The sequence below is a fragment of the Culex pipiens genome, chromosome 2 (assembly GCF_016801865.2).
Source record: "Culex pipiens pallens isolate TS chromosome 2, TS_CPP_V2, whole genome shotgun sequence".
NCBI lineage: Eukaryota > Metazoa > Arthropoda > Insecta > Diptera > Culicidae > Culex > Culex pipiens.
This window is the reverse complement of record NC_068938.1, coordinates 222,596,125-222,610,270: the sequence shown is the minus strand read 5'-3', so window position 1 is coordinate 222,610,270 and position 14,146 is coordinate 222,596,125. Positions and strand designations below refer to the sequence as shown.

Below are 14,146 nucleotides of genomic sequence, written 5' to 3'. Positions count from 1 at the left end.
GAGTCTCTATTATCCAAAGTTTTTGAGACTTCGAAATCTGCTTGTTTATGAACATTTATTATTGACAGAGCCATTACCTGGGTCTGAAGCGCCCTTGGCGAAGCATTCATTCACGGAAATAAAATCAATTCTCAAAATCGTGAATTAAATTCACGAATGCGAGAGCCACGAAGGAATATATTCACGTTTATAGTGCAAATACGCCATACTCATGAATAAATTCCTTCGTGGTTCTCTCATTCGTGAATTTAATTCACGACTACGAGAATTGATTTTTTTTTCTGTGTTTGGCGCCCCTCCCAAATTTTAGATTTCATTTCCGACGTTTTAATTTTTTTCCTAGTTATGCCAATTTCGACCATTTTTATTTGACTTAAGAAGCCATTTTGTGTCATTGGTTCATCCATACAAGTCTTCATTAAATTTTGGCAGCTGTCCATACAACAATGGTACGTAAATATTTGAAAATCTGTAACTTTTGAAGGCATTTTCTGATCTTGATGAGGGCAATTCAGAAGTAACAGGTACACGTAAAAAAATCCGATTTTTTTCAATAAACTTTCTATTACATTTCTCAAAATCCGTAATTTTTGATGTTCCAGATTTTTAAATATGTTTAAGAGGACAAAAACCCGCAACTTTTGAGCTATAGAAAAGTTAAGTCAAAAATTTCTCCGCCGTGTAATAATTAAAAAAAAGAGATTTTTGGAATAAATTAAAATTTTACACATAATTTTTTAGGACCTAATTTTTTATGTAAAATTGAATTTTCAATTGAAAAGTGTTTTGTAGATTTTTTCAATGAAGTGCCCCGTTTTTTAATTTTTTTTTTTTTTTTTACATTTCTGAACATATTTTTTTCGGTAGATTCCACTTGTGTATTTAAGAGATTTTTAAAGAACAGAATTAAAAAATTACCTTTTTGCACATACCTGAAATCATACGATAAATATCTCGAACAATTTATAAAATTACAATTCTAGTAGACATGTCACATACAATAGATCAAATTTAGGCTATTAAACAGTTTGCGATGTTTTCTACTCTAGTTCTATAGAAGTCTCTTTAATTCCGCAACAAAACATTCTATTTATATCCTGCAGCGGACCCCAATCAGGAAGCACAATTCCGGTTTGCTGTAAATGCTCATGTACTCCTAATAGAAATGTGGTTGTAATCATTTCTCTCCCCATAAATCCGGAAAAAGGTTTCCGCACTCAACCGTAACTCGTGGCCTACTGCCACCGCTGACTGCGTACACCCATTTGTCAAAAAAGAAAACCCACGCACGGTGCGGCGTTCCGCCGAAAAGTACCTAATATAAAACATCAAAGCCTCTCCCCCTCAAACCAACAGGTAGCCAGCTCACCCCATCAAGTCCTTTCCGCGCACTCCCCGATAAATGCCCCGCTGGCACCCATTAGGACAATTAGAATCACGTGTTATTATGATTACCTCCGGGAGGGCAACCGGAGACGGTTTTGGACTTTTCGCTCCTCGAGAAAAATAAAAAATAAACAAAACACGTCCACGATTGCACAAACCCACTTTACCCCGTTGTGCCCCCTTCCCTAGGCCACTGAACGAAACGAAAGTTCTGAGACAGGTGGGGGGAGGTTCGGGAACAAAGCAAGCTGTTTGTTTACTTCCGTGTTTTCATTTCCAGATGGACGCCCACAATGGAGGCGACGCGTCGTGCGTCAATGAAGCGTTGCCTTATTTTTCCCGACAGGAACTCGGAAGGGAGAGAGAGAGCGAGGGATCGTGAAGATAATAAATTGCCATATTTTGCTTGCGCTTGTGTACACTTCCATTTCCGGCCAAATCGTCCAAATGCTTCCCCTCGACACGAAGGACACTCTAACGATTATGTAACTTGACAAAGCGGTGTAAGTAGGCGACGTCGACGGCGGTGGAGACGCACGATGACAGCACAAATACAGGCGCGCAGTAAGCGAGGTGTTTGTTTTGCTCTCATCATGGCCTACCACACCATCCCATCGGGCAAAGGAAGTGTGTCTTTGTGTCGTGGGCTGCTGGGACTGACTCACTAACTTTCTTCGTTTCATTTTTCCTACGGACAAAGTGGAAAATGCGTTGGACAAAGTCGGTCGGGGAGGGGAAGGCAGCTGAAAATTGGGCATGATTTATCGCAGACGGGTCGTCGCGATGAGATAAATACTTGTTATTCGATGATGATGGTGGTGATCACTCTCGGGCTGCTGCTCGTAACTTTCAAACTCGGTGGGGCCATAATTCACGCGGGAGAAGTACGTCTCTCGCACTCGCCGGGGTTTGGAGCAAAAATTTGAGCCGAGACGAGACACATCGTTTAGGGATCTTAATTGGGTTCTTTTCGGGGTGTCCTTTGGGGGCGTTTTAAGGGGGTGAGTTTTTAACACTACTTGATGGTGGGGCGTTATCAGCAATTATTGACATTGGAAGGAGTTTGAAACTTGGCAAAGAAAAGAGTTATGAATTCACGAAATGATACCGTTAACAAGTGTGACTTTGAAAGGTTTTCAATTTTTTTTTTTAAATACTCAAACGGTAATGAATTTTCAAGATTTTTTTTTCTTCAAAGCATGGCGTAGGCCACACAATGTAAAAAGTTTCGTTAGAAATTGTTATTTGTAAAACTGGGGAGGCTATGTCACTACTCTAGTAACATTTAAGGTTTTAAGTAGACCTTAAAAGCCCATATAAGCCGTATGAAAGTTTCCAGAACCATGATAAAACCTGTAAGTTTAAAATGTTACTAGGGTATGTTTGTTACAAATTTCTGCCTAGAAGTGTGCAAGTTAAATTTATTACATCAAATTGAGCACTAGTCCGTCTAAAAAGGTTTATTTGTATGACTCTCTATTCAATATTTAATTTACTAAGTAAGGCCGTTGCAAATATTTTTTGAAGTTTATTTCCCTTGACTCTGACCAAAGTCAAGGGGGGGATAGGGTGCTGTACATTACAATTTCATAAAAATTCAAAACATTTTCAAACAAGCCCAAACATGCTAAATATGATTATCAATGCAGAAAAATGCATTTCAGATTGTTTTCAGTTGATTAGACTTCATTTTTTTTTTCTTTTTTTTTATATTTTGAAATTTTTTTGCCCCTAATTTTTTAGACCAATTTTGAAGTGGAGGGAAGGGGGGGGGGGTGTTAGCAGAATCTATAAAAAGTTTAGTTTAAGTAAATAATAAGTTCTAGGTTTCATCAAAGTTCATTTGGGTCAATTTGATTTTTTCATTAAAATATCAATGTTTGTTGCCATATTGGTATGGTAAGTTGCCAAAAAATACCATGTTCATTTAGACTAAGGCTACCAATTGTACGGATTTTTTCCTTACCATACGGGTTTTCGACCCTCATCGCGGATTTTTATCAGGCCGAAATTTTTGTAGCGATAATACAGATTTGCAGACATTTTAATTTAACTGTGAGTTTGATTAAAAAAGGGAGAGTTTTCCGGGTTTTTCTCAATTCGAACTTGATTTTTTTTCTTTCATATGTTAATAGAACCTTTTAAAGAAAACACTCTAGAATTGTTCTTTTAGACATTCCTTACTAATTATATTTATCCATTAAAAAATCCAAAGGCTTTCTAAAACTTTGAAAACCTTAGAACATTTAAATTATCAAATCTAGAGATTTTTTTAAGGTCCTATAAACTGTTGTGTTTCACATGTTATAGGACCTTTTCAATAAAAAAAACTCTGGAAAAGTGTTCGTGAAAACACTGAGAACAATATTATTCGTACAAGCAAACTTGACATTTAGTAAACATTTAAACGTTTTACAAAAAAAAAATGAAGACCATAATGATTTGATTTAAATCACGGTTTATTTTATGAATACTAATTTGTTTGCTGTCAAAACGACACAGTTTTATATTTGTAATTTGCAATTTTATTTAATTTAATTTATCTAAATAATTCCTTGACAGTTTTTGTTATACAGTAGTTGTTCGGTAAAAAGCAGACAAACGTCAAAAAACCAAAACAAACCAAAATGGATGCAAAAATCATATTCTTTAATTGTAATTTCAAGTTACAATTAAAGAAATATGAAAAGGAAGCATTGTACATAAATTTTGAGAAATTTTTATATTTTATCTGGAAAATATTATGCATCGGTGGTCCCTTCGTTATTTTTTGTTCAGCCCAGTTAACGAGCAACATTCGGTGACTGGGCTACGTTCTTAGCCCAGTTACCGAACAACTACTGTACCATGGGTGTCATATTGGCAAAGTGTACTGATTTTTGCTCAGCAAGAGTTGGTAGCCTTAATTTAGACACTTGTTCTGAGGAAAAAAGCCTGTTAAACAGAAGAAATGTTTAAACTCTTTTTCAAAAATCGTAGTTGAGAAAATTATTCTAGTTAAAATTATCCAAAGAATCTTTTTTTCCGAGTCGAACTTATCTTCAATGGGAAAAACCTGACACTTTGAGAGTTTATTTTTTAATTCATTAAAAGTTCTTCAAGCACTTCACTACTCATGTTATAAAAAATGTTTCAACATTACCATGGTCCACTTTTGGTGAAATGTTTTTAATTAAAAAAAACTCATCTTAACAGGCTACGAAATTTCTAACTTTTGACAGTTACGAGAAGGAGCTTTGGCGTCTTCGGCAAAGTTGTAGGACAACCAAATTCCAGAAACTTTGTCGCAGGCGCCAAAGCCCTATCTTTGCGTTAAATACCAGTTTTGAGACATTTTATACATTTTTTTAATCATTTAGCTAGTTTTCTAGCATATGTCTTTTACCTACAAAATGTCTGGTGAATCATTCGTCCGAAGGTTTACAACTAGGTTTGTTTCAAGCATTTTTAAATTATTTATTTTTGATTACTATTTATTTGCTTTTAGGACACTGTAGGCATATAAACCATTTTCGCGATTTTTTCAGACATATGTATAATACTCCCAAGGCTCCAAAAAAGTTGGAACGGTAACTTCAACTTGCTGGTTCTCAGGCATAACCCAACCAATCAAGACAAATCTTTTCCACAGTGATTTATTAGGATGACTAGATGATCCTAGAATTTATCAGAACTTAATTCGATCAAATCTGTATTTTTTTTTCGATCAAAAACATCGTTCGATTTTTTTTGTAAAAACAAATTAGTCAAAAATTTCCGTGGAGGCAGTCGTTTAAAAAAAAGTTGGAACGATGTTTTCGGTCGCAGAAATTACAGATTTGTTCAAATCAAGTTCTGCAAAATTTTAGGATCATCTGGACATTCTTAAAAATCACTGGAAACAAGAATCGTCCCGATTGGTTGAGTAATGCTCGAGAACCAGCGCGTTGAAGTTACCGTTCCAACTTTTTTGGGAGGCTTGGGTAAGTTGGACATGCGTTGGGCGTTCTAGTGTTAAATGAAAATAATAGTGAAGGGGGTATAGTTTGTCAAAATCGCGTTTTTGTGATAAAAAGATTATTAAAAAATAGATATTTTTCCGTGTATCAATTTCCCGAAAAGTCCATAATCATTTTCCTACCTGTAGATATTTGTTTCTTATGTATATGAATATTGCACAGTATAGTGTTAGACAAAATTAATATTTAATATTTGTGTATTCTCAGCTGAACGTCCAAATTGAAAAAAAAAAATGCTATACTCAGGCCAAATTGCAAAAAAAAAAAATATTCTCGCTAGAAAAATAATTCCGTTTTGCCATCTTTCAAGAGGAAACACGAGCTTCATTTTTAATTTTCTGGTGACAACCTTGTTATTGTATGTTTAACTCATAAAGTACGTGACCACCGACGCGAAAAATTTGCCCAAACAAACGTGTTTGACTCAAACACGCCTTTAAGAAAGACGAACGTTGCTGCTTCAGCCAACTTGGCAACTTTGGCAAGACTTTCCAGAATCGCGCACACACACACATTTATACACAAACACACACTACTCCGCTCAGGTCCCATGTCATTGTTATTCTACGACCCACTCTGCATTTTCAACGACAGGTTCTTCACTGCAGTCAAGAAATTTATGCTGGAAAACGCAGACTGGAAAAATCGCGTATCAACACAGCACACACACAAACACCCATCCAAGCATGCTACGACTCTGCTCCGTCGTACACTGTGTTACTAGGAATCATAATATTTGCATCGCCCGTCGACCCAGCCAGGGCTCGTAAATTACCAAGTAGGCCGAAAATTTACATCAAATCAATACACCCAGCACACTACGACGATGTCGAAGCGCGCGGGCGAGTTTTTGGAAAATGGTGCCAATCTTGACAGCGCACAGACACTAAAACGGGGACGCACCATAACTCAAAATGGCCCTTGGCTGGAGAACCGGGGGACGTCGTTGACATTTGCGAACTTTTGGCCCGGTTCTTGCGGGGAGGTTGGTTGGGGGAGCTCGTTTGCCAACACACACGTTCCGCAAACAAAATGGCGACCGGGAAGAGCCCCCCTCACTTGTCGTAAAGAAAATTGATTAACTATAAACACGTTTAACGGGCCAGGCCGAGCCCACTTGGCAATGTGTCCATTTGTCCCGCGGGACCGAGCGATTCGATTGCGTGTGATTTCGACGCCCCAACGGAATGGCCTCACTCAAGCACTCCGGAAGTTGGCCTGATGGCAACGACCGACATTTGCTGGGAATGTGTTATTCTGGTCTAGTGGGCCTTTCCTGCAAACGCGAGTCATGGCTTGCTACCGTTGTTCCCGGAAACGGGGTGGTCTTTCAAGCAGCAGTACACGCAGATAACGTTTCCAGCATAAAGTCGACTTTTAATTGCTGTCAAGGGTGGATAAACGCTCCGAGTACGGGTAAAAAGGGGAAACCATACCATTAATTCGCTCAACACGCTGAGCATAATTGCGACAATCTAATTTGCAGACAATTTTGTGGAAGCGCACGATACTTCAACAACCCAACCCCCCGAAAGGAGACGCCCAGTGGATTATCCCGCCCTTCAGGGAATTCCCGATGTTGATTGAAAACGATCCGCAATAAAAACACTTTTCAAAATTGATAAATTGCGCGCGGTTCAACAAAAGCAACCGGCGGCGGTGAAATTGAGCAGGCTTACGGCAGCATCGATTTCCGCCCTCGATGATATCCAAGTAGCCATGGCAGGCGGCGGCTAGAACCGCAAAAGTAGGCCAACTTGGTCGCTTCCGGCAGCGCCATCGCAGGAGGAGGATGCGCCTTTCTTCTTTGCAAATGGGATCGTAGCAGGCGTCTTTTTCGTCTTTTTCAATTACTTGCCTTTTTCGGAACGGGATGAAAGCGATGTTCTGATAAGACGATATCGTTTGCCGCTAAGATGGATTGAGTTTTCTCCAGTTTTCTTTATATTTTTTTTGCTTCATCCTTTCTAAGACTGCCGGAGTACTTTGTTGGAATTTCAATAAAGAAAAACTGTTGGCAGTTGGTTTGTTGAATTGCGCTTTGGATGCTATTTGTCATGCAATTTTACGTGGCAGTGGTAAGGTGATTTGAGAAGAAAGAAAATGGGCAATATATTAGGTTTTGCGATTCTACGATGTTTTGAAGGTTTTGTATATTTAAAAAAAAATGCTCAGTTCCGTCTTTAAAAATATACGAGAGCGATTCTTAAGGGTTTCGCAAAGCGACTTATCTTCTTTTTATATTTGAATGGAACATTGTTGGCATGGTTGAAATGGCTTGGGAATATTCGAAAATCTGTGGCTTGGGAAGAATTTTCTGATCGATTGATACCTTCAGCAAAATTGTGTGTTACGAATATGACGTTTTTTTTATTTATGATTTATTTGAGAAAAAAATATTTGTATTGGAAAACATCAAACATATGGTCATACATGAATTGTAATATAATTTTGAGATGTATAATCAAATATATTAGTTCAAAAATTTAATTTGGCCCGCTGAATCTGAAGCTCATCTCTCATGGTTCTATTACCAAATTGTAAACATATCAATTTTTGATCATATTTTGAGTTATTATTTAAACTATCATATTATTTCCGGCATTTAATCTTGTTGTTTAAATTCGACCAAATTTGGTCAAATGATCAATTGGATCGAGTTCCAAAATAGGGCTGGGAAAAGAGCTGGGGGGATGGGAGCGGCCGGCAATAGATGGCTTTCATGATGCTGCCTGTCCTGTTCTGGTAGAATTGGTTTTAATCCCCTTTAATGAATTTCTAAGCAACCTGGAATGGCTAATTATCTCATCTACGTGACGAAATCCAGTCTGCAATCCGCTAAGATCACCGTATTCATGCGAATGCAAAAAACTATCATATTATTTCCGGCATTTGTAATCGGTTGATGGATCTGGACAAACAGATAAGTCAGATTCGGCTTCGAAAAGGTACATAAAATTTCACTTATGTGATAATAAATTCAGACAAGTTCGCCAGATCATGTAACCTAATTGGAAAGTACCTTCAGTTACCAATCCAACGATGTAGAAAATGATGATATCTGAATCGATTTCTGGCCATTTGCCTAACATCCGGATATATGTGAAAACATGTTTATGTAGAACTACTTTTTGGAAGTTCAAACAGTTCAATAGTGATGTATGGAAGCTGAACCGAGGAACTGGTTTGATTAAAATTGGTTCAGCCAGTGTTCAGAAAACTTTTGATTCTGAGGCGCCTATACATGAAGACGTTTTTACAGATAGTTTATTTTGCAAGCAGCCTCAGTGAGGGAAGCAAAAATGTAGGATTTTTAGAGTCCAATACATTTTGCTCTATACGCGTGGTGCGTTGATAAAAACATATAAGACCCGTACTGTTTTGCCAAATTTGAACCCAATCGAAGGACACTGAATAAAGGTAATTTTATCAGACCATATTTTGTGAAAATGTAATACAACTTTCCACATAGAATCCCTTCCTGATTTTTACCAATTCACTACCACTTAAAGGTGCACCTAAATGAACAAATACTTATTCTTAGCATCTCTCCAAAACTAGCAATAAACCCCAATTTTACGCACCCTCATAGCCACCAACCATTCCAAACTTACCCAAACCGGAATCCGCAATCGGTCCCAGCTTATCGCAACGTTGAATTTCTCTCTTAGTATGGTCGTGTGAGTGTGTTTGCACAGAGACCTCCCCATTCCCTAAGGTAAACCCCAAAGGCCTGAAAATTTAATGATTGAAAAAAGACAGTCCGTTCGTTTTGGCCAACTCCTTGGGGGAGGGGGAGTGAGGCGAGTTGGTCTCTGTCAAAGATTAAATCTAGTGGGTGGTCTTTGGGGACGAAAGAGCAAGACAAAGCGAATATGACGACGAAGAAGCTCCCCGAGGAATTTGTTTCGCCACAAGAAGTGATAATAAAACGGAGATTCTGACATGCAACAAATACCTAGCAGGCTGTGGGTTGGGTGGAGTTGGAGTTGGGTGTGGGCAAAAGGACGCATGGCCTACTCTACTCTCCTCGCTGTGTGGTTACGTGATCGATGAAAGGAGTTTTTGGCTGTTGGGTTGCTTGGATGAGGAAAGGGGGCTGGGAAGAGGTCGTTTCGAGTAGCTATTTTTGGCGATTTTGGTCGGTACTCACTTGATAAACATGTCAATCCCGGTGGTCTCCATCGCTCGGCTGATGCCCTTCCACGAGGCCACCATCGTGTACTTCTGTTTGGCAGTGAGCGGTAACCGGCTGTCCGTTGGAGGTGGTCCGCAGGCGTCCAGACTTGGGACATTGTTACCTTTGGAGCCACCCCCATTACTACTGGCTAATTTCGTTAGCTCACAACCCATGGTGTCGACGCTGCTCCTTCTTCACCTGCTGCTGCTCCTTGTTTGCTTGTTTTTCTTGTTTGTGCTCGGCTGTTTGTGTTTGCTTTTCTTCCCACCTTTCTTCTTCTGCCGATATAATCGATTAATTTCACCTCGTCGTCGTCGTCTGCACTTCCTCAACCTTTGAATTCCATCACAAACTACCTTCCTTGTGGTAACATCTCTGCCACTTGCTCTGCTCGCTTTCGGATGAAGCGGTTCCAAGGACCAAGGGTAACGCTTTTTCCCCGGTCCAAGGCCTCACCGAGCTCACTAATTAAAGCACCTCACTTTAGAACTCGCTGCTGCACACTTGCCGTAATTGGAAATAACACTTTACATACACACACATTCGCCGTCGCAGTAGGCGCTATCCACCAGGCAGTCAGCAGCGAGGACCTCACCGAAAACAAACAGCCCACAGTTGTCGTCGTCGTAGTAGGCTTCTCCGATTGGCGCGTGAGCAGCTGATTGTCTCACTGCTCGTCCTCATCGAACTCACCGCTCACTTGGATCCTCTTCCTCTCACGCGTGTGTGCACTGCTTTTTCCTGCTTCGCGTTTTCTGGATTTGCTGGGAAAACCCGGGACCAAACGGCTGTTGGTTTTCCCCGTGCACTTTTCTTGATCCACTCTCCCTCTCACCTTCTCGCTCTCACTCACTCACTCTCTTCGTCGTCGTGAAAAAGCTTGAGCCAGCCAGCTGGTGCGTTTTGCGTTGGTGTGGGACTCTTTAAAAATTGATTAACTGCCACCGCCGCTGTGTTGTCAGTTCAGTTCAGCCTGCCTGAAACTATGAATGAAAATCCCTCAGCCAAGACCAAACAACCAGCAGCACTCATGGGATACGTTCTTCGGCGCTCATTCTCAGATTTTTTCGGGGGTTTTCAGGTGAGATGAGTGCGTGTGTGTGTGTGTGTCGATTAAAGTCTCGTCGGCTGTGGTTCACCCGGAATCGGAGTAGGCCCTGCTGGTTGGTTTGGAGGTGGTTTGTACCGCCGCGGTTTGTCGGCTTAGTGTGCCATGATCGGGGTGTGTGGAAAAATGGGGGAAAATTCTTCAGATTTATGGCAGTCAAGTTTCTCAAGCTCTAGATTTATAGAGCTTTTACGCAAGAGTGGGATTTTCAACATTCGATGCTAGAAAATCGTCTAGAAAACCGTGCAGAAAAATAAATTCAAGGAATCCTGAAATCATTTAACATATTTTTATTTTTTGTTTTTACCGTGTTTAGTTGAAGATGAAGTCAGAGTCGCTAAATTCTTACTTATTTTTACAAATATTTCAGAGAGTTTCAATTTTTGCATGTTTTAATATTATTTTTTTTCGAGTAACATGAATCATACCAATGTTCACAATATTCTGCTTTCCGATTATTTAGATTTATTAAGTTTAAATATCGTTGACCAATTGGTGAAAAAAAATCGTCAAGAAATAAATAATTTGGTTCTGAGACAAAAAACTTTATATATTAACGGACAACACAATCAAACTTATCATTTTTGTTCAATGATACTGAATTTAAAATCAAAATGAAAAAAAAAAACAATAATGATCGAAAATGACCAAAATGACAAAATGAAAAAACGACAAAAAAATAAAAAAATGATCAAAATGACAAAAATTACCAAAATGACAAAAATCATCAAAATTACCAAAACGTAAAAAATTACCAAAACGTCAAAAATTACCAAATTTACCAAAATTACAAAAATTCCAAATCACCAAAATTATCAAAAAAAAGAAAATGAATAAAATGAAATAAAAAATCAAAAATGATCGAAAATGACCAAAATGACAATATGAACAAAATGACAAAAAAGAAAAAAATATAATCAAAATGACAAAAATTACTAAAATGACAAAAATCATAAAAATTACCAAAACGTCCAAAATTATCAAATTTACCAAAATAACCAAAATGACAAAACTAACCAAGACGACAAAAATGATCTAAATCACCAAATCGTCCAAAATTATCACATCGACACAAAAATAACCAATATACCCAACATAGCAAAAATGACACAAATCTGTTTTTTTAAAAGGTCCAATAAACCAAATTTCCAGTTATTGCTTTTAGGGTGTTTTTAATAACCCTGGCTCGAGGCGGATTCAAAAACACCCAAAAAGCGAAAACTAGAAATTTGGTTTATTGGACCTTTAAAAAAAACTCGAAAAATGACAAAAAACCAAAATTACAGCAATGAAAAAAAACTGACGAAAAATGTCAAATGACCAGAATGACCATAATGACCAGATTTAAAAAAAAAATGATAAAATTAGTCAAATTTATCAAATTGATAAAATTGATAAAATTGATAAAATTGATAAAATTGATTAAATTGATAAAATGATAAAATTGATAAAATTGATAAAATTGATAAAATTTATAAAATTTATAAAATTGATAAAATTGATAAATCAATTTTATCAATTTTATCAATTTTATAAATAATTGATAAAATTGATAAAATTGATAAAATTGATAAAATTGATAAAATTGATAAAATTTAAAAAATTTATAAAATTTATAAAATTTATAAAATTTATAAAATTTATAAATTTTATAAAATTTATAAAATTTATAAAATTTATAAAATTTATAAAATTTATAAAATTTATAAAATTTATAAAATTTATAAAATTTATAAAATTTATAAAATTTATAAAATTGATAAAATGTATAAAATTGGTAAAATTGATAAAATTGATGATATTGATAAAATTGATAAAAATTATAAAAATTATAAAAATGATACAAATGATAAAAATGATAAAAATGATAAAAATGATAAAAATGATAAAAATGATAAAAATGATAAAGATGATAAAAATGATAAAAAATGATAAAAATGATAAAAATGATAAAAATGATAAAAATGATAAAAATGATAAAAATGATAAAAATGATAAAAATGATAAAATAATATAAATGATAAAAATGATAAAAATGATAAAAATGATAAAAATGATAAAAATGATAAAAATGATAAAAATGATAAAAATGATAAAAATGATAAAAATGATAAAAATGATAAAAATGATAAAAATGATAAAAATGATAAAAATGATAAAAATGATAAAAATGATAAAAATGATAAAAATGATAAAAATGATAAAAATTATAAAAATGATAAAAATGATAAAAATGATAAAAATGATAAAAATGATAAAAATGATAAAAATGATAAAAATGATAAAAATGATAAAAATGATAAAAATGATAAAAATGATAAAAATGATAAAAATGATAAAAATGATAAAAATGATAAAAATGATAAAAATGATAAAAATGATCAAAAGGATAAAAATGATAAAAATGATAAAAATGATAAAAATGAAAAAAAATATAAAAATAATAAAAATGATAAAAAAATTAAAATGATAAAAATGATAAAAATGATAAATGATAAAAAAATCAAAAAATACAGAAATGACAAAATTGATTTAATTTTTCTAAAATTAAACTTCGTAAAAATAGTATTTTTTTGAATCTTGTGAAGAAATGTTGTAATATTTTAAAAAGTTTTTTTAAAGTTTTTTATACGAAACCATTAAACTCTCTGCTAAAAAAAAAATACATTGAATTCATTCATTTTGTTGTTAAAATAAATCGTTACATCTAGATAAATAAGGCATGTATTTGAAAACTTGTTCAAATTTATGCAAATCAAGATGTTAAAATTTTGTAAAATTTATCGGTGTGAAATTAGAAGGTTTTATATTACCTTTTTTATGATGATGATATTAGCTCAATTCACAACAATTTACATTTCACCGGAATATTCGAAAAAAGATAGTCTTACTAACTCTCAGAGTTCAACGGCTCTATTCGACTAATGTTCGCAGGACTAGGGGATTCCTATTGGCGTAAAGAATCATTTTTTTTTTCAGAAAATTGTGTAACATTTTTCACTACGCAATTGTAGATCATTATAAAAGTTAATAATCTTCAACATTTTTCAAATTTATTTAAAAATGACCTTTTCCAATTTGGTCAAGCAGTTGAAAACTCGACGAAATTGATCAAACCTTCATCGTTTCCATGTATTTTTTGCCAAGCTATTTCGACAATTCGAGATCACAAACTCTGAAAAAAACCATAATCCAAACTCCACTCCCCCGATCAACCCCTCGATGAACCACCTCCAGGGAGACTCCAACCAGGAAAAAACCGTAAATCACGCACACCCACACTCATCCCTCTCACGAGCCACAGCTCTTAAATCTTCTCTGGTCCGCTTTCCCGTGAGACCAGATTCCGACCGAACGAGGACAACTGATAAGACCGGACTCGAGTGCGACCCCGTGTCACGTTGTCGTCGTCGTCATCGTCGTTCCACCTGGGCACACTTTTGTCCAAGTAGTAGGCTTTGCGCGAGCCTTTTG

General features: G+C 35.9%; 1 protein-coding gene across 4 annotated transcripts in view; it reads right to left on the bottom strand.

Annotated features, from left to right (window-relative positions):
- Positions 1-14,146, bottom strand: part of LOC120423885 (neuroglobin-like) — a 109,202-nt gene that overhangs the window by 41,258 nt on the left and 53,798 nt on the right. For all 4 annotated transcript variants that reach the window (XM_039587857.2, XM_039587858.2, XM_039587859.2 and 1 more), the window contains one exon: positions 9,538-10,547. In XM_039587857.2, the coding sequence (XP_039443791.1) occupies positions 9,538-9,737 (200 nt within the window). In that variant the 5' untranslated portion in view covers positions 9,738-10,547. The remainder of the gene's footprint in view (positions 1-9,537; positions 10,548-14,146) is intronic.